The sequence below is a fragment of the Muscardinus avellanarius genome (assembly GCF_963383645.1).
Source record: "Muscardinus avellanarius genome assembly, chromosome: 19".
Lineage (NCBI taxonomy): Eukaryota > Metazoa > Chordata > Mammalia > Rodentia > Gliridae > Muscardinus > Muscardinus avellanarius.
The window spans coordinates 48,253,655-48,274,842 of record NC_137805.1 but is presented as its reverse complement, the minus strand read 5'-3'; the positions used below and the strand labels follow the sequence as shown (position 1 = coordinate 48,274,842).

Sequence of the window (21,188 nt, the reverse complement as noted above, 5' to 3'; positions counted from 1 at the left end):
GAACTCAGGCCCCATCCCCAGACTTTGAGATCCTACGTGGTGAGTTAAACCTTCCCCCACTTCTCTAGTGGTGAGCTGGGGTCCTCCAAAGCTCAGGACCCTCTGTCTACCTCCACGGGGATACTAGACAGAATTCGAAGAATCAGGAGCATAAGGGTGACCTGGAAACCTTGGGCCCTTCACCAACCACCATGGAAATGGGGCCTCTCAGTCTGGGCCTGGGGGGGAGCAGGGCCAAACATATCCTCTCCCAACGCAAAACATATCCTCTCCCAACGCAGATGTTGTGCAGAGCTGCCTGGAGCGCCGTGCTGAGGAGACCAGGACTCAGAGCTCAGGGGACACAGGCCCCTGGAGGGACCGGTAAGACCTAGGCCCTGCCCAGGCTGACCGCTCAGTTAGGGGTGGGGTCCTTCCTGCAGGATGCCCCCTCCCATGCGTTCCTGGGCCTGCCTTAGACCAAATCCCTTCCTCTGTGCTTTGGTCCTGAGCCAAGTTTCTCTAGAAAACAGAACCCCAGGCTGAGCAGTGGGAGAGACGCCCGTCCCAAACTACAGGCTCCCCAGGGCCTTTTTGTCCTGTGGCCGAGGTGCCATAGGCCCTGAATCCCCCTTTCCAGACCTTGGTGTCAGTCCTAGTGAGAAGAGGCCCAAGCGGGAGAGACTTCAGCCAGGGATCAGAAGAACCGTCCTCATCCTCTGGAGAATAAGGGAGATAGCATTTATGGTGCCCTTACTAGGCACCCAGGCTGTGATAAACATTTCACATGATTAGACTTTATAACAACTTTAGCCGGGCGTGGTGGCGCACACTTGTAATCCCAGCATTCGGCAGGCTGAGGCCAGGGGATTGCGGTTCGGGGACAGCCTCAGCTACTTAGTGAGGCCCTCTGCAACTCAGTGAGACCCGGTTTCAAAATAAAGAATAAAAAATAGGGCAGGGGCTGTAGCTCGGAGGTCGAATGCCCCTGGGTTCCATCCCCAGACCCACAAAAACAAAAAACAAACAAACAAAAAAGTATGAAAATAGGTCTGGGAGTGTAGCCCGGAGGTAGAAGGATTTCCAGGAACCCCAGTACCACCAATAAATAAATAAATAAATATAAATAAATAAAATATAACAACTTTATAACAACCAGGTGAGGTGGAGATGGTGCTAGCTCCTTTTCTCAGATGCACAGACGGAGCCCAGAGGGCTAGACAGGAGCGGGATGCTTGCCTAAGACAGTTCCAATGCTTCGGTGTCTTCCTTATGGGCATCGCTGGTGTCAATAACAACAGAAGAACCTTATGGAGACCTGCCCCAGTGGCCAGCGCTATTCTGGGTCCACTGGGCACCCGCAAGAAGCTCCTGGGGGCTTATCCATCCGGGGAAGTTTCCAGGCAAGGAGGCAGTCTTAAAACTCACCCTTGTGAATCAGCATGATTTACTGAGCGCCAGGCAGAGCCTCCGAGGGCGTTGTCTGAACTCCATCTCTGCCTTCCAGAGGAGGCTGAGGCCGGCAAGGAAACAGGCTTGTTGGAGCCAGGGTGCATCAAAATGGGATTCAAACCCAGCTACTCCGAAGCCTTGTTGACCGCTGTTGAAGGCCTATGCAGGGTGCTCTACAGTTAACAGAGCAGTTTCACATCTAGCCCCTTGGGTTCCTGCCTCTGAGCCTTCACCCCCATCCCATCGCGTCCCTCGTGGCCCAGGCCCTGCTCCTTTCTGCTCTGTGAATTTCAGCAAGTCACTCAGTGTTTTCATCTGTAAACCGGAGATAACCCTGTCACCTGGCTCAGCGCCCTGTGGCGCCAGAGTCCGCTCAGCTGAGAATGTTTTCGTGGTTCCCAGCACACAGTGAGTGCTCAGCCAGTGCAGCCCTTATTGGCATGGTGGTTGGAGACAGGTGTCCCAGGGGCAGCCTGGACACAGCTCCTCCCTTGCACCAGCAGCTCGCAGCCAGGGGAAGATGACCCCCTACACCAACCACTACGCCCAGCGCTCCTATCCCATGCCGGACGAACCCTTCTGCACCCAGCTCAGCGCTGAGCAGCGTGCCCTGAAGGAAAAGGAGAAGGGCTGCTGGACGCAGCTGAGCCACGCCGAGAAGGTGGCACGTAAGTCTCCGGGTGGACTGGCTGGGGAGAGCACAAAGGGGACTTTTTTAAAGAAGGGCCAGTGGGATGAGGCCCGTAGAGATAGCTGGAAAGCACCGGGCACCTGGTGAAGTGCATTCATCATTCACTCCGTCCTTGTGCACGGCCGGTGCTCGCTGGCGCTGGGCCATGAGGGGAGTCCCTGAATGGCTCCTGCCTGCACTCTGCTCCCGGGCTGCTGGGCGTGACCAGCACACACCCCAGCGCCTCGAAGCCATCTGTGGCTAAGGCAAGGTGTGTTCACCGGGCTGTAGGGACCCAAGTCGAGAGAGTTGCAGTCCTGGTGGGCCTCCCAGAGGCCCTGAGGGGTGGCTGGGAGGATGCTGGAGTAGACAGATGGGGGACTGGAAGGTCCTGGCATCATGGAGCAGGGTGGGACGGAGGCTAGGTGGGCAGGGATCAGGATCTGACCCTGGGGGCAGGAAGAATGTGTGGTCCCAGATCCTGCCCCCAGATGGCCCCCATGACGAACCTTGGCTATTGGTGGCCTCCTAGCCTCATTCCACAAATGGGGGGACCCAGTCTGGCCTCCAGAATTTCAGGGGGTTCTTAGTGGGAAGAGGCTCATGGCGGGGGCCGGCGCGCTGCCGCCTTGCCCAGCAAACCCACATTCAGGCCTCTCCTCCAGCTCTTTTTTTCTTTCCTCTCAGATTGATCCCCCCTCACCCAGCCAACTTCAGAAATCAACATTCCCTAACCCTAGCCCTGTAATCCCAGAACCTGGAGCCGAGACAGGAGGATTACATGTCCAAGGATAGCCTCCGCAACATAGTGAGGCTTTCAGTAACCTAGCAAGACCCCGTTTCCAAACAGAAAACAAAGGGGCCTAGAGTTAGAGGTAGAATGCTCCTGAGCTCAGTCTCCACACAAAAAGAGAGGACGGAAGGAAGCAAGCACGCCCCCTGTCCTCACTCCTCCCCGCCACCTTAACAGAGCAGGCGTCCCTAACAGGAACGCACGCCTGCGCCCTGCCCCACGTGAAGGTAGCCCGCCCTCCCACCAGCTCACAGATGAGAAAACCGAGGCCAGGGCCGGTGAAGTCACTCACCAGGGCAGCACAGATGGACAGTGGCAGAGGCAGGATCTGAGCTGGCACCAGGGGCTCCATTCTTGCGCTGCTGAAGACTGGCAGACTCTGGGTGAGTTATGGGAAAGTGTCAGGGCTCTAGGCCAACGTGTACATGGGGGTACTGGTTGAACCCAGCGGCGTTCTACCTCCAACTACTCCCCTAGGCCTATTTTATTTTTTAGTTGGAAAAGAGTCTTCTAAGTTTCTGAGAGTCTTGTTATGTTGCTGAGGCCATCCTTGAACCTGCGATCTACCTGTCTCAACCTCCCAAGTACTGGGATTACATGGTGTGCCACCATGCCTGGCTCAGGGTAGTTTTTTTTTTTTTTTTTTTGCGGTACTGAGGGTGGAACCCAGGGGCATTCTACCTCTGAGCTATGCCCTGTTTTTTATTCTTTATTTTGAAACAGGGTCTCACAGAATTGCAAAGGGCCTCACTAAGTAGCTAAGGCTGTCGGCAAACTGCGATCCTCCTATCTCAGCCTCCAAAATACTGGGATTACAAGCATATGCCACCACGCCTGGCTTAACTTTTTTTGTGGTACTAGGAATTGATCCCAGGGGCGGGCATTTTATCTCCCAGCTACACCCCCAGCCCTATTTGTTTATTCTTTATTTTGAAACAGGATCTCACTAAATTGCAGAGGCCTCACTAAGTAGCTGAGACTGGCCACAAATCTGTGATCTTCCTGTCTCAGCCTCCCAAGTACTGGGATTACAAGCATGTGTCACCACACCCGGCTCAAGGTAACAGTTTTTATTTTTATTTTTAATTAATTAATATATTTATTTATTTATTTATGTGTGGTACTGGGAATGGAGCCCAAGGGCATTCTACCTCTGAGCTACACCCCCAGCCCTATTTTTTTTTAATTCTTTATTTTAAAACAGGGTCTCACTGAGTTGCAAAGGGCCTCACTAAGTAGCTGAGGCTGGCTGAAAACCCAGATTTGGGGGTTGGGGTGTAACTCGGAGGTAGAATGCCCCTGGGTTCCATCCCCAGTACCACACACACAAAAAAAAGATAAATAAAATCAGCTGGGAGTATAGTTGAGAGATAGAATGTCCCTTGGTTTAATCCATAGCACCACAAAAATAAATACACAAACAAACAAAGGAGGCAGGAAGGAAGACAGGAGAGGATAATCTTTTTTTTGGTGCACTATAGTGTCACGTCACAATGTGGATCATATTGACAATGGCATACATTCACACAGAGCTTTTTTCCTCCTTCCCAATACTGAGTGTCCAGGTTAACAGTGTTATATTTACATGTAGACACATATTCGAATGAAGCTTTCCATTAATTAACCTCAGCCTTCCTCCTCCTCTAGCCCTCATTTCTGTCTTTGCTGAGGTTTCCCCTCCATTATCTGGAGTCCCTCTGGTATCCCCAATGCTCCCTAGTTTGGGCATATTAGAGAAAACATATGTCCCTTCTCTTTCTGTGCTTGGCTGATCTCACTTAACATAATGTTCTCCAGGTCTTTCCATCTTCTTATGAATGACATGATTTTGTTCTTCTTTATAGCTGAATAGAATTCCATTGTGTGTGTTTCCCATAATTTTACAATCCATTCATCTCTTGATGGAGACCTAGGTTGGTTCCATATTTTGGCTATTGCAAATTGTGCTGCTGTGAACACGGGTATGCAAATGTTAATGCAGCTCTCTGATTTCAACCCCTTTGGAAAGATACCCAAGGAGTGGTAAAGCCAGATCATATGGTGGATCCATTCCCGGTTTTCTAAGGATCTCCATAGTGGCTGAACTAGTTTGCACTCCCACCAACAGAGTAAAAGAGCTCTTATTTCCCCACGTCCTCGCCAACATTTGTTATTTGACTTCACTAAGTAGCTGAGGCTGTCCACGAACCATGATCCTCCGGTCTCAGCTTCCTGAATGCTGGGATTACAAGTGTGTGCCACCACCCCGGCTGTTATTTGGCTTCTTTATGCTTGCCACACTGATTGGCATTAGGTGGAATCTCAGTGTAGTTTTGATTTGCATCTCCCTGATGGCTAATGATGTTTCCTGCACTTTGGAGGTCTTGTTGAGAAAGTTACTGCCTGTGCCTATATATTGGAGTGTTGAGCCTATGCCCTCCTATAATGGCTTCACAGTTTCTGGTCTAACTTCCAGGTCTTTGTTCCATCTCGAGTTGATTCCTGTGCAAGGTAAGGGGTGAGGATTTAAGTTTTTAGCCAGTTTCCCCAGCACCATTTGTTGAAAAGGCTGTCTTTCCTCAGGTATATGAATTTGGTCCCTTTGTCAAAGATCAGTTGACTCAAAGTGGGTGGGTTTGTTTCTGTATCTTCTATCCCGTTCCATTGGTCTATATGCCTGTTGTTGTGCCAATACCATGCTGTTTTAACTACTATTGCTCTGTAGTATAATTTGAAGTCAGGGATTGTGATGCCTCCTCCATGGTTCTTATTGCTGAGAATTGCTTTGGCTATTCTGGGTCATTTCTTTCTCTATATGATATTCATGGCTGATTTTTCTAGGTCCATGAAGAATGACATTGATATTTTGATAGGAATTGCATTGCACTGAATCTGTAGATCAGTTTTGGCAGAATGGCCATTTTGATGATATTTGCAGCTCATGATTTTTTTTTTTTTTTTTTTTTTTGGTACTAGGAATTGAACCCTGGAGGACTCTATCTCCAAGCTCCACCCCCAACCCTACTTTTATTCTTTATTTTGAAATAGGGTCTCACTAAATTGCAGAGGGCCTAAGTAGTTGAGGTTGGCTGAAACCTGCATTGTTGTTGTTGTTGTTGTTGTTGTTGTTGTTGTTGTTGTTATTGTTTGATGGTACTAGGGGTGGAACCCAGGGGCTTTTCTACCTCCGGGTTATACTCCCAGACCTATTTTATACTTTATTTGGAAACAGGGTCTCACTAAGTAGCTGAGAGCCTCACTAAGTAGCTGAGGCTGGCTTTGAACCCGTGCGATCCTCCTGTCTCAGCCTCCCAAGCTCTGGTATTACAAGTATGCACCACCACTCCCGGCTCCTTAATCGTTTTTTAAAAATCACTTCTTTTAATATATCAGAAATATAGCCAGGCATGGTGGTGCACACTTGTAATCCCAGTATTTGGGAGCCTGAGACAGGAGGATCCAGGTTCGATGACAGCCTCAGCTACTTAGTGAGGCCCTCTGCAACTTAGTGAGACCCTGTTTCAAAATAAAGAATAAAAAATAGGGCTGGGGTATAGCTCGGAGGTAAAATTCCCCTGGTTCCATCCCCAGTACTGCAAAACAAAACTAAACAACAACAACAAAGCCGGCCTGGTGGTGCACACTTGTAATCTTGCTTGTAATTCCAGTATTTGAAGGCTGAGACAGGAGATGGTAGCAACTTTGCAGCCAGCCTCAGCTACGTAGTGAGGCCCTCTGCAACTCAGTGAGACCCTGTTTCAAAATAAAAAATAAAATAGAAGCCGGACGTGGTGGCGCACGCTTGTAACCCCAGTGCTTCGGAGCTGAGACAGGAGGATCGCACGGGTTCGAAGCCAGCCTCAGCTACTTAGTGAGGCTCTCAGCAACTTAGTGAGACCCTGTTTCCAAATAAAGTATAAAATAGGTCTGGGGGGGTATAGCCTGGAGGTAGAAAGCCTCTGGGTTCCACCCCCAGTACTACCAAAAAAAAAAAAAAGAATAAAATATAGAACTGGGATGTAGCTCAGAGGTAGCATGTCCCTGGGTTCCACTCCCAGTACTGAAAAAAAATTTTTTTTTTATAAACCAAGCCACCTGTAATCTCAGTACAGGAGGATTGCAGGTTTACTCACAGCCAGTCTTAGTATTTTAATGAGGCCCTCCTCAACTTAGGGAGATTCTATTTCCAAATAAAAAATAAAATAGGGCCGGGGGTGGGGATGTAGCTCACAGGTAGAATGCCCGGGTCAATCCATAGCACCACACACACACAAAAGAATTTGCACTGGATGAAGCAGGTGTAGTGAAGTGGCGTTTACCTGTAATTCTGAGTTCAATCCCCAATATTGCAAAATAAAGAAATAAATTTTTTTGATACTGGTGATTGAACACAGGGGCAGTCTACCTCCAAGCTTCCCCAGCCCTGTTTTGAAAGTGTCTGGCTGAGACTTTACCTATGTTTTTTTTTTTTTTTTTTCCCTTTGGTGGTACTGGAGATGGAATCCTTCTACCTCTGGGCTACACTCCCAGACTTATTTTATATTTTATTTGGAAATAGGGTCTCCTAAGCCAGGGAGGCTGGCTTCAAACTTGTGCGATCCTCCTGTCTCCGCCTCCCAAGCTTGGTGATTACAGGCCTGCGCCACCACGCCTGGTTACCTATGTTTCTTAGGCTGTCCTTAAACTCACAATCCTCCTGTTTCAGTCTCCAAAATACTGGAATTACAGGCATGTGCTACCACATCTGGCATACATAAACAAAATTTTTATTTTATTTTATTTATTTGTGTGTGTGTGGGGGGGGTACCCGGGATGGAACCCAGGGGAATTCTACCTCTGAGCTCCATCCCAAGCCCTATTTTTTTCTTTTATTTTGAAACAGGGTCTCACTAAATTGCTTAGGCCAGCTGCAAACACTGTGATCCCCCTGTCTCATCCTCCCAAGTACTGGAACTACAAGTGTGAGCCACCACACCCAGCTACACAATTTTTTTGTGTGTGTGCGGGTCTGGGGATGGAACCCAGGGGCATTTGACCTTAAAGCTACACCCCCTGCCCTATTTTTTATTCTTTATTTTTTGAAACCGGGTCTCACTGAGTTGCGGAGGGCCTCACTAAGTAGCTGAGGCTGTCCAAAAACTGCGATTCTCCAGTCTCAGCCTCCCGAATGCTGGGATGACAAGCGTAAGCCACCACGCCTGGCTTCCAGCTACACAATTTTTAAAATTTAAAAAAAAAATAATAACTTTTGCTTGATGATCAGTATCTGCTGGGGGAGGATTGGCCAGGGGTCCCTGAGGTCAAGAGTTGGCCTGGGGTCTCTGGAGTGGACACAGCTGAGGCCCCTCCCCTCCCGCCTCCAGTGTACCGGCTGCAGTACCAGGAGACCTTCGCAGAGATGAACCGGCCCTCCAATGAGTGGAAGACGGTGATGGGCTGTGTCTTCTTCTTCATCGGCTTCACGGCTCTTCTGATTTGGTGGCAGCGCATCTACGGTGAGTGACTGCCTCGCCTGGCTGCAGACCTGGACCGTGACCTCATGGCTGCAGCCACTGGCCAAGGGAACCATTCAGGGGCTCATCAGAAGGCTTCTGAAAAGTTTACAAAGTGGTGGAAGATGAGAGGTAGAACATGGCTGCCTGGGTCTACCTGTCTGGAACTCAGTTTTCCCATCTGTAAAGTGGGAATAATAATGCTTACATCTCAGGGTCCTTTTGAGGATTTAAGGATAGGGGCTGTAGACCAGGGCTAGGCACATAGTCATGAATGGTGCTGTTACTGGATGTGGTCTAATTATCATTTGTATTCCAGTATATGGTTTTAGTTGCTATAACAAAGACTCCCCAACATACAAGAGCTTAAACAAAATAGGTTTGTTTGTGCGTGTGTGTATGTATGTATGTATGGCGATACTGCGATGGAACCCAGGGGCATTCTACCTCCGAGCTATACCCTCAGCCCTCAGCCCTATTTTTTTTTGGGGGGGTGGTACTGGGGATGGAACTCAAGGGCATTTTATGACCAAGCTACACCCCTGGCCCTATATATATATTTTATTTATTTATTTTTGTGGGTCGGGGGATGAAACCCAGGGGCATTTGACCTCCAACCTACACCCCCTGCCCTGTTTTATTTTTTATTCTTTTTTTTTTTTTTTTTTTTGGTGGTACTGGGGGTCCTGGAAGCCCTTCTACCTCTGGGCTACACTCCCAGACCATATATATATATGTGTGTGTGTGTGTATGTGTATGTATATGTATATATATGTATGTATATATATATATATATATATATATATATTTTTTTTTTTTTTAAACAGGGTCTCTTAAGCCAGCATGGCTGGCTTCAAACCGGCGTGATCCTCCTGTCTCCACCTCCCAAGTGCGGGGATTATAAGCGTGCACCACCATGCCCGGCTTATTCTTTATTTTGAAACAGGGTCTTACTAAGTTACAGAGTGCCTCACTAAGTAGCTGAGGCTGTCCGAGAACCGTGATCCTCCAGTCTCAGCCTCCCAAATGCTGGGATTACAAGTGTGTGCCACCATGCCCAGCTTATTTATTTATTTTTTAATTTGAAACAGGGTCTCACTAAGTTGCAATGGGCTTCACTAAGTAGCTGAGGCTGCCCATGATTCCCCTGTCTCAGCCTCCCAAATGTTGGGATTATTTTTATTTATTCTTTATTTTGAAACAGGTTCTCACTGAGTTGAAAAGAACCTCATTAAATAGCTGAGGCTTGAGCTGGGTATGGTAGTGCACACTTGTAATACCAGCGCTTGGGAGGCTGAGATAGGAGGATCGCACAGGTTCGAAGCCAGCCTCAGCTACTCATAGAGGGTCTCAGCAATTTAGTGAGACCTTGTTTCCAAATAAAGTATAAAATACTTTTGGTCTGGGAGTATAGCCTGGAGGTAGAAAAGCCCCTGAGTTCCACCCCCAGTACCACACACACACACACACACACACACACACACAAAAGGTAGCTGAGGCTGTCTGCGAACCGAGATCCTTCTAAGACTCCCAAATGCTGAGATTACAAATGTGCTCCACCATTCCCAGCTAAAATAGAGGTTTATTAGCTAGGCATGGTAGTACATGTCTGTAATCCCAGTACCTGGGGAGGCTGAGATAGGAAGATTACAGGTTTGAGGCCAGTCTCAGCATTTTCCTTTATTTATTTATTTTTTTTCAGTACTGGGGATGGAACACAGCGGCATTGTACTTCTGAGCTACACCCTCAGCCCTATTTTTTAGTCTTTTTTTTTAAATTGTTGAAATGGGATCTCACTGACTTGCAAATGGGCTTGCTAAATAGCTGAGGCTGTCCACAAACCTCAATCTTCCAGTCTCAGCCTCCCCGAATGCTGGGATTACAAGCATACACCACCACACCCGACCAATCTCAACAATTTATTTGTTTATTTATTTATTTATTTATTTATTTATTTAGTGGTACTGGGGGTGGAATCCAGAGGCTTTCTACCTCTGGGCTATACTCCCAGACCTTTTTTTATATTTTATTTGGAAACAGGGTCTCACTAAGTTTCTGAAAGTAGCTGAGGCTGGCTTCGAACCCGTGCGATCTTCCTGTCTCAGCCTCCCAAGTGCGGGGATTACAAGCGTGCACCACCATGCCCAGCTCAATCTCAGCAATTTAATGACACCTTGTTTCAAAATTACAAATAAGACTGGGATAGTGTGGTATAATCCCAGTACTTAGAAGGCAGAGACAGTTGCAAAACAAGCAGGTTCAAATAGAGACAGGCCGGGCGTGGTGGCGTACGGGCGTGGTGGCATACATCCCCAAGCTTGGGAGGCTGAGACAGGAGGATCGCACAGGTTAGAAGCCAGCCTCAGCTACTTAGTGAGGCTCTCAGCAACTTAGTGAGACTCTGTTTCCAAATAAAATATAAAATAGGTCTGGGAGTATAGCCCTGACATAGAAAGCCTCTGGGTTCCACCCCCAATACCACACACACACACACACACAAAAGGCAGGGGGTATATCTCAGAGGTTGAATGCCCCTGGGTTCCATTCCCAGACCCGCAAAAACAAACAAACAAACAAATAAACAGAGACAGGTTAAAAAAATCTCAGGTTCAAAACCAGCTGTAGGCCGGGCGTGGTGGTGCACGCTTGTAATCCCATCATTCGGGAAGCTGAGATGGGAGGATCGGGGTCCGCTGACATCCTCAGCTACTTAGTGAGGCCCTTTGCCACTCAGTGAGACCCTGTTTCAAAATAAAGAATAAAAAATAGGGCTGGGGGTGTAGCTCAGAGGTAGAATGTCCCTGGGCTCCACCCCCAGTACCGCAAAAATAAATAAATAAATAAATAAATAAATAAATAAATAAATAAATAAAGTGTACATTTCTACCTACCTTCCACCCCACCCCCTTGGGAAACAAAGGGAAAGTCTGGCCCTGGACCCTTCCCAGGGAGTGGGTGCAAACTCCATGATTATATTTCTAGTAGGTAATGTGTAGCCGGTGCCTCTCACCTACCCAACACTGTGCCAAGAGTTTCGCAAACCTCCATCTCCACAGCCCTGGTGGGTCGGACCTACTGTGACAGATGGAGTCTGGGGCTTGGAGCGGTGAGGTGATGGCTTAGTGGCACAGCTGGAGTGGGATCCGCGTGGTCTTCAACCAGGGCTCTGCTGGCAGCCTGAGCTGTGAGATGAGGCCCAGGTTGGAGAAGGACCTGAAGCCGGGCTGGGGCGAGGACCCAGAGATGCCCCTAGAGCCTGCTGGAGGCCTGCTGGGGTCGTGGAGGGAGCTCCTCCGTGCAGGGCGCCCCAGCCCTGTGGGCAGACGCCGTGGCTCGGGGAGGGCTGGGCTGGCGGTAACTGTCTTCACGCTGGTCCTCCCTGCAGTCTTCCCGGAGAAGCCCATCACCCTGACGGACGAGTGGAAGGCCCAGCAGCTGCAGCGCACCTTGGACATGAAGGGCAACCCTGTGCAAGGCCTGGCCTCGCGGTGGGACTATGAGAAGAAGGAGTGGAAGAAGTGACACCCGCTGCGTGGTCCTCACCACCCGGCCCGGAGCCTCCGGCCTCCTCCCCAGCCTTAGCCAATAAAGCAGGCCTGCTCTCCTCTACCTTTGACTCCACTTTGTTTTTTTGTCTTTTGGGTTTTTTTTTTATTAATTTATTTTTTAAATTGGTGCATTGTAGTCATATATCAATCACATTGGAGTACAAGACTTGAGAGGATATACAAGCACACATCATCCAATTAGCCCTCCTCCAGCCCCCATCCCATTCCCTCCCCCTCCCTCCATCCCACACTTCTTTGGTGATTTACTTTGATACATTTGTTTATGTACCTCCTGCATTTTAAAGAGGCTCCGTCCTCCAGTATTACATACCCTCTGATTGGTCACATTAGTTGCTTCACTATAGGGCCCTTTCTATAGCTCAACCTCTTCCTGTTGCCCTTTTCCTCCTAGTTATTGCTGATTAAGAGAAGTGTCTGATTTATATTTTCTGCGATATTTCTCTGTGCATGCTGCATTGCAAGTACCAATCCCACTCTTGATGGTCCCAGTAGTGGCCTGGCTACTCAGTGGACTGATCCAGACCTCGCTGGCTCAAGCAGTGGCCTTGCCTCATGGGAGGCCCCAGTTCTGGTCTCGCTGGCCCCTGAACCGGTCTAACCCCTAAGCTGGCTTTGGTCCCGGCCTTGGAGGCCGCAGGAGTGAACTTGCCTCACGCCAGGCTCCGATGCTGGCCATTGGCCCCTGCACCGGTCTAACCCCTTGGCAGGATTCCAATCCCGGCCTCGGAGGCCAGAAACCGGCCTAGCCTCATGGCAGGCTCCAATGCCGGTCTCGTTGGCCCCAGCACCAGCCTAACCCCTCGGCAGGCTCCGATCCCGGCCTCGGAGGCCCCAGCACTGGTCATGCCTCAAGGCAGGCTCCGATGCCGGCCTCGCTGGCCCCAGCACCGGCCTAACCCCTTGGCAGGCTCCGATCCCGGATTTAGAGGCCCCAGCACTGGTCATGCATCGAGGCAGGCTCCGATGCCGGCCTCGCTGGCCCCAGCACCGTCCTAACCCCTCGGCAGGCTCTTGTCCTGGCCTCGGAGGCCTTTTGGGGTTTTTTTGTGGGTCTGGGGATGGAACCCGGAGGCATCTGACCTCCGAGCTACACCCCCTGCCCGTTTTTTTTATTCTTAATTTTGAAACAGGGTCTCGCTGAGTTGTGGAGGGCCTCACTAAGAAGTAGCAGAGGCTGTCCGTGAACTGCGGTCCTCCAGTCTCAGCCTCCCGAATACTGGGATTACAAGCGTGCGTAACCACGCCTGGCTTCCACTTTGGACTATACCCAACATCTGCAAGGAGGCCTCTCAGAGAGTGAGGGGCAAGAACAAGGCCCCTCTCAGGGCCTGAGGCCGGCAGGCTGGGGAGGGCTGGGGCTGAGCCAGAGGCTCAGGAGAGGCGGGCCAGGGGAGGGAGCTGCAGAGCCAAGGACACACCTTTATTCTGTCAGCCGGTATTTACTGAGCATCTACTGCATTCTACATTCCACATTCCACGTACTAATCCAGACCCTAAGGATGCAGCAGTGAACATACAAAAAAAAAAAAAAAAAACAGTGATGAGTAGTATGTTGAGTTGGGCGTGTCAGCACACGCCTTTAATCCCAGTACTTGGGAAGCTGAGACAGGAGGATTGCGGGTTCAAGGACAGCCTCAGCAATTTAGTGAGAGTCTCAGCAACCCAGTGAGACCCTATTTCAAAACAAAAAATAAGTTGGGCGTGGTGGCGCACACATGTAATCCCAGCATTCGGGAGGCCGAGACAGGAGGACCGTGGTTCGCAGACAGCCTCAGCTACTTAGTGAGGCCCTCTGCAACTCAGTGAGACACTGTTTCATGATAAAGAATAAGAAACAGGGCTAGAGGTGCAGCTCAGAGGTACAATGCCCCTGGGTTCCATCCCTAGTACTTCAAATTTAAAAAGTTTTGGGATATAGCTCAGTGGTAGTGCATCCCTGGGTTCAAACCCCAGTATCACAAAGCAAAGAAAAAACAACAACAAACAAAACTCCTCCACCTTCCTCAGCAGCTAGGAAGAAATAAAGGGGAGTACTGGGGCCCACGATGCCCTTCGCAGACACATTCTCAATGCCCCAAGAGCACTCCATTAGGCCCCCCTCCTAGAGGGCCCGCCGCCTCCCCAAAGCACCCATGCCTTCAGCACATGGGACTTTTTATTTTCATGGTCCTGGGCATCCTGCCTGTAAGCCATGCCCTGATAGGAAGTGCGGGGCAAAGGGACAGAGAGGCAGCAAGGACAGGCTTTATTCAGAAATACACCCTGGAAGGGGACCGACTGGGGAAGGACCCACCAGTGTCCAGAAGCCCCTCCCTACAGACCCCGGGATTTTACGGGGTTAGGAAGGGGAGGAGCAGAAGCAGTTGCGTCTCACTCTGATTGGCGACTCAACACTGGCCAGAGTTGGTGACTTTCCGGGCTAGGGCGGGGGTTTTGAAGCGTGTCGCTGCTTCCATGCCCCTTCTTGGGTTTCTTTGTTCTTGTTCTCCACTGGCCCAACCTCAGAGTGCCCACACACCCAGCCCTATTTTATTATTTATTTATTTTGTGGTACTGGGGGTGGAACCCAGGGGCTTTCTACCTCTGGGCTATACTCCAGACCTATTTTATATTTTATTTGGAAACAGGGGTCTCACTAAGTTGCTGAGAGCCTCACTAAGTAGCTGAGGCTGGCTTCGAACCTGTGCGATCCTGTTTCAGCCTCCCAAGCGCGGGGATTATAAGTGTGTGCCACCATGTCCAGCTATTTTTTATTTTAAAACAAGGCCTCACTAAGTTGTGGAGGGCCTCACTAAGTAGCTGAAGCTGGCCTCGAACCTGCGATCCTCCTGTCTCAGTCTCCCAAGTACTGGGGTTACAAGTGTGTGTCACCATGCGCAGCTCCTACATTAATTCTTTTTTTTTTTTTTTTGGTACTGGGGATGGAACCCAGGGGCATTCAACCTCTGAGCTACACCCCCTCCCCTATTTTTTATTCTTTATTGAAACAGGGTCTCACTAAATTGCAGAGGACTTCACTAAGTAGCTGAGGCTGATTTCGAACCTGTGCGATCCTCCTGTCTCAGCCTCCCAAGCTCTGTGATTACAAATGTGCACCACCATGCCCGGCCTGCATTGCTTCTTAAGCATTGATTCTGTATAATCACCCCATCACTGCCATATTTTAGGTAAAGAAAGATGTAAGAGTGGCTTGTCCACAGCCATCTGGCTATCCCAAGCGATCTGGTTTCAGAATGCTGCCCTAGACACCATGCCGTCCTTGCCCCGGCCCTGGCTGCTGCTGCAGGAGGAGCTAAGTACAGCCCAGATTGGGGCCCTCCCTCCTGGGGGGGTAGCCAGCTGAGGGCATGGCCCTCGCCCCCCAGGGAGTTTGGTACATAGGGCGGGAGACTGATGTGCCCTTCCAGGGAGCCAGGCAGTGGCGAGGGACATTCCTCCACATCCCTGGGGTGCGGTTTAGGGCCTGCCCTTGTTGAATTGCTGTCCTTGTTGTTGCAGTGCTGAGGGTTGAACCCAAGCCTGGACGTGTTAGGCAGTGCTCTCTCAATGAGCTAAATTCCCAGACCTGTTTATATAGACTCTCACAACACTTTAGACTAATGTTAAAAGATAAAAAGCAAAGCTGGGCGTGGTGGTGCACACTTGTAATCCCAGCATTTGGGAGGCTGAGACCGGAGGGTCACGGTTCGCAGACAGCCTCAGCTACTTAGTGAGGCCCTCTGCAACTTAGTGAGACGCTGTTTCAAAATAAAGAATAAAAAATAGGGCAGGGGGTGTAGCTCGGAGGTCGAATGCCCCTGGGTTCCATCCCCAGACCCACACACAAAAAAAAGGGCCATTCTGCTAAAAGTGATCTACAGATTCAATGCAATTCCTATCAAGATGCCAACGACATTCTTCATAGACCTAGAAAAATCAGTCATTAATTTCATATGGAATAGCTGGGCGTGGTGGCTCACGCTTGTAATCCCGGCATTCGGGAGGCTGAGACAGGAGGATCACAGTTTGCAGACAGCCTCAGCTACTTAGTGAGGCCCTCTGCAACTCAGTGAGACCTGGTTTCAAAATAAAGAATAAAAAATAGACAGGGGGTGTAGCTCGGAGGTCGAATGCCCCTGGGTTCCACCCCCAGACCCGCAAAAAAAAAAAAAAAAAAATTCATATGGAGAAAGAAAAGACCCCAGAATAGCCAAAGCAATCCTCAGCAATAAGAACCATGCAGGAGGCATCCCTGACTTCAAATTATACTACAGAACAAAAGTAGTTAAAATAGCATGGTAGCCAAGCGTGGTGGCACACGCTTGTAATCCCAGCGTTTGGAGGCTGAGACAGGAGAATCACACAGGTTCGAAGCCAGCCTCAGATACTTAGTGAGGCTCGCAGCAATGTAGTGAGACCCTGTTTTCAAATAAAATATAAAATAGATCTGGGAGTGTAGCCCAGAGGTAGAAAGCTCCTGAGTTTCATCCCTAGTAGTGCCACACACACACACACACACAAATAAATAAATAAATAAATAAATAAATAAATAAATAAAATAAAAAATAAACATCAGGCTGGGTGTGTAGCTCAGAGGGAGAATGCCCCTTGGTTCAATTCCCAGCAGCACATACACACAAAATAAGCTAAGTGTAGTGGCTCATGCTTGTAATCCCAGTACTTGGAAGGCCTGAGACAGGAGGATCACAGGTTCAAAGCCAGCCTCTGCAATTTAGCAAGGCTCTCAGCAACCTAGTGAGACTCTGTTTCCAAATAAGACATAAAATTGGGCTGGGGGGTGTAGCTTGGAGGTACTATGTCTCTGGGTTTAATCCCTAGTGCCAAAAATATAAATGGAAAAAAAAAAAAACTATCAGTTAGGCTTGGTGGTGCATGCCTGTAATCCCAGTACTTGGTTGGCTGAGACAGGAGGATTGCAGGTTTGAGGCCAGCCTCAGCAAGGTAGTAAAACTCTCAGTAATCTAGCAAAACCCTGTTTCAAACGCCAAAAAATATAAAAGGAATGAGAGTGTAGCTCAGAGGTAGAATGGCCTTAGGTTCAAGCCCCAATCTCTCTCTCTCTTTTTTTTTTGCAGGTCTGGGGCTGCAACCCAGAGGCATTTGACCTCCAAGCTATACCTCCTGACCTATTTTTTATTCTTTATTTTGAAACCAGGTCTCACTGAGTTGCAGAGGGCCTCACTAAATAGCTGAGGCTGTCTGCGAACCGTTATCCTCTGGTCTCAGCCTCCCGAATGCTGGGATTACAAGCGTGCGCCACCACGCCCGGCTCCCAATATCTCACACACAAAAAAATTATTTTTTGGTGCTGAGGATTAAATCTAAACACATTCTCTCTTGAACTACATCCCAATCCTATTTTTTTTTTTTTTTTGGTGGCACTGAGGATTTTTTTGGTGGCACAGAGGCATTTTACCTCTGAGCTAAACCCCCAGCTCGATTTTATTTCTTATTTGGAAAGTGGATCTCACTAAGTTGTGGAGGGTCTCACTAAATTGCTGAGGCTGGCTTTGAACCTAAGATCCTCCTGTCTCAGCCTCCCAAGTAACGGTATTACAAGTGTGCACCACCACACCTGGTTCCCAGCCCTATTTATTATTTATTTATTTATTTATTTATTTATTTATTTATTTATTTATTTTGCAGTACTAGGGATGGAACCCAAGGGCATTCTACCTCCAAGCTACACCCCCCAGCCCTATTTTTTATTCTTTATTTTGAAACAGGGTCTCACTTGCTATGGTTTAAATGGTGGGGGTTCTTTTTCTTATTCAACTAAAGTTTGTTGAATAGAAAAATTAGAGCCAGGCGTGGTGACGCACGCTTGTAATCTCCACGCTTGGGAGGTGGAGACAGGAGGATCGCATAGGTTCGAAGCCAGCCACGCTAGCTTAAGAGACCCTGTTTCCAAATAACAAAAAAGCCTAAAATAGGTCTGGGAGTGTAGCCCCAAGGTAAAAGGGCTTCCAATAACCCCAGTGCCACCACCAAAAAATTAAATAAATAAAATAAAAATAAATAAATAAAACTAGTAGGCAGCTCAGTGCAACTTTAACAAATCTTTATTACAGAATCAGTAGGAAATAGAGAAGAGAAAGAAAAACGAGCGTGCTGGCACACATGCTGGAGAGTCTGAAAATGGAAGTCTCCACCTCCTGGGACCCCAGCCCTTAAGTAGACTTAGTATTGGTGTCTTCTGATCAGCATTACCAGGGCAATGGGCTAGTAACTTATTCCTTGGGCAGGTGGTGCCTCCTTGTCTCCGGACAGTGCACTTCCTAAGCGCAGGGTCAATAATCTGCCTGGCCCTCGGCTCTATTGTATTGGGCAGTATCGGTTGCTCATCAACTAGGGTGCTTTGAAGCCACACACAAAGTTTCCTATTTCCTGGGTGTTAGGAGACTCTCGTGGCAGGGAATCTCCATTTCCTATGCCCAGGCCAGGCCACAGAGGAGAGGAGGTACACAAAGGCACTGACTGCCTCTGTATAGTAAAACTAAGGCTTCAATTGACTCTGAGGCTTTTACTATAGGTCAATCATTAGAACGAAGGGCAAAGAGAGAGGGGGACTCTGCATTGTAGCAGCTGCCGCCCCTCCCTGCCTGAGTGCCTGCGCAGCACCCAGGCCCCGACTATTTTACATTTTGGAAATTAATACCAGAGCAATTTTCCAACACTGGCATATCACTGAGTTGTGAAGGGCCTCACTAAGGAGTAGCTGCGGCTGTCCCCGATCCTCCTGTCTCAGCCTCCCAAACGCTGGGATTATAAACGTGCGCCACCACGCCGGGCTAGCCATTTATTTATTTATTTATTTATTTATTTATTTATTTATTTATTTATTTATTTAAGTACTGGGGATGGAACCCAGGGGATTCTACCTCTGAGCTACACCCCCAGCCCTAATTTTTTTTTCTTTATTTTGAAACAGGGGCTCACTGAGTTGCAAAGGCCCTCACTAAGTAGCTGAGGCTGTCCGCGAATCACAGTCCTCCTGACCTTTGTCTCAGCCTCCCAAATGCTGGGATTACAAGCCTGTGCCACCATGTCCAGCTCCTTTTTCTTTTCTTTTGCGGTCCTGGGGACGGAACCCAGAGGCATTCTACCTGTGAGCTATGCCCCCAGCCCTATTTTTTACTTTTTATTTTTATTTTTGGTGGTACTGGGGTTCCTAGAAACCCTTTACCTCCGGGCTACACTCCCACACCTATTTTTATGCTTTTTAATTTAGAAACAGGGTCTCTTAAGCCAGCATGGCTGGCTTCGAAACTGTGTGATCCTCCTGTCTCCACCTCCCAAGCGCAGTGATTAAAAGCGTGCGCCACCATGCCCGGCTGAACCTGTGATCTTCCTGTCTCAGTTTCCCAAGTACTGGGATTAAAAGGTTGTGCCATCATGCCTGCCTTCCTGTTTTATTTTTTGTTTGAAACAAGGTCTTACTAAATTGTAGAAGGCCTCGCTAAGTTGCTGAAGCTGGCCTCAAACCTGCGATCCTCCTGTCTCAGCCTCCCAAGTACTGGGATTACAGGCGTGTGTAATCCCACACAGCTTCATTTGGATGTTCTAATCAAAGTTAATACTTTATATCTTTCTTATTAAATGTGTTGCATTTCAACTCTTCCTAAATATGTAATATACAGAAATGGGATTAAGTTTTCAAGACCCACGTAGATACTCCCAAATTCCTTACAACTTTCCCTTGGTCACCAGTTCCAATATTTTAAGCACATGTGGTGGAACATAGAAGGCTGGACATCACTAAGTTAGAGGTGTGGTTAAAAGATTGTGGGAGCCGGGCATAATCCTAGTACTTGGGAGGCTGAGACAGGAGGATCACAAGTTCAAGGACAGCCTCAGAAAGTAGTGAGACTCTCATCAACCTAGTGAGACCTTGTTTCAAAACAAAAATAAAATAGGGTTGGGGTGTAGCTCAGAGGTAGAATGTCCCCGGACTCAATCCCTAGTACCAAACAAAAGAAAACAATACAAAAAAACCCTAAAAACAAAAAACTAAAAGATAAAAAGGGCTGAGATGGAGGTAGCTCAGTGGTAGAATACCCTTCAGCTCAACCCCTAGGACAAAAAAAGAAAAAAAATATAAGAAATAAGGTCTCACTAAGTTGCAGGGCTGGCCTCAAACCCGCAAGCCCTTTGTTTACACCTCCCAAGTACTGGGATTACAGGTGTGGCCACCAGGCCAGGCCGAATGGCCCTATTTTAAAATAAAAAATAAAATAGGGGTGGGGGAATAGCGCATAGGTAGAATGTCCCTGGGTTCGATACCCAATATCACAAAACTAGCTAATTAAATAAAGTTGGGCATGGTGGCACACACACGTAATCCCAGTACTTGGGAGGCTGAGACAGGAGAATCGCTGGTTTGAGGACAGCCTCGGCAAAGTAGTGGCACTCTCATCAGCTGAGTGAGACCCTATTTCAAAATCAAAATAAAAATAGGGCTGGGGGTGTAGCTAGGAGGTAGAATGCTCTTGGGTTCAATTCCCAATAGAGAAAGAAAAGAAAAAAAAGAGCCAGGTATAGTAGTGCATGGCTGTGATCTCAGTGCTTGGGGATGGAGACAGGAGGATTGCAGGTTCAAGGACAGTCTCAGCAGCTGAGTGAGAGCCTGTTTCAAAATAAAAAACAATTGGGGGTGTAGCTTAGAGGTGGAATGCCCGTGGGTTCCATCCCCAGCACCATGAAAAAATAATAAAATAGGGCTGGACATTCGGGAGACTGAGACCAGAGGACAGCGATCCATGGACAGCCTCAGTTGCTTAGCGAGGCCCTTCGCAACTCAGTGAGACCCTGTTTCAGAAATTTAAAAAAGACTAAAAAAATAGGGCTGGGGGTGTAGTTTGGAGGTATAATGCCCTTGAGTTCCATCCCTAGTACTGCCAAAAAAAAAAAGAAAAAAGAAAAAAAATAGGGCTAGAGACGTGGTTGCATCCCTAGTGTCTGTCTCTGTCTCTGTCTCTGTCTCTGTCTCTGTCTCTCACACACACACACACACACACACACACACACACACACACACACCCCACATTGTGGAATACTATGCAGCTGAAAAAAGAATGTTTTCAGGAGCTGAGTTGTTGAGGCTGACCAAAGAGTACATTTGGGAATTCACGCATGAATACAGAAGTGTGTAAAGTACATTACGTAAGTGGAAACAGCCAGGCAGAGTGTGTCGAATGCTACCTTTTTCAGGAGGAATGCGCTCCAGAGCACACTTGTGTTTGGCTGTAGGGAA

The 21,188-nt window shown here is 48.4% G+C and overlaps 1 protein-coding gene across 1 annotated transcript; it reads left to right on the top strand.

Moving 5' to 3' along the window:
* Positions 1-281: 281 nt before the first annotated feature.
* COX4I2 (cytochrome c oxidase subunit 4I2) lies at positions 282-11,888 on the top strand (the record flags this gene model as incomplete). The annotated part of the gene is made up of 4 exons (XM_080716733.1): positions 282-363; positions 1,935-2,099; positions 8,237-8,368; positions 11,752-11,888. 4 exons carry the CDS (start codon positions 282-284, stop codon positions 11,886-11,888), a joined length of 516 nt encoding a protein of 171 aa, XP_080572859.1.
* Positions 11,889-21,188: the final 9,300 nt, after the last annotated feature.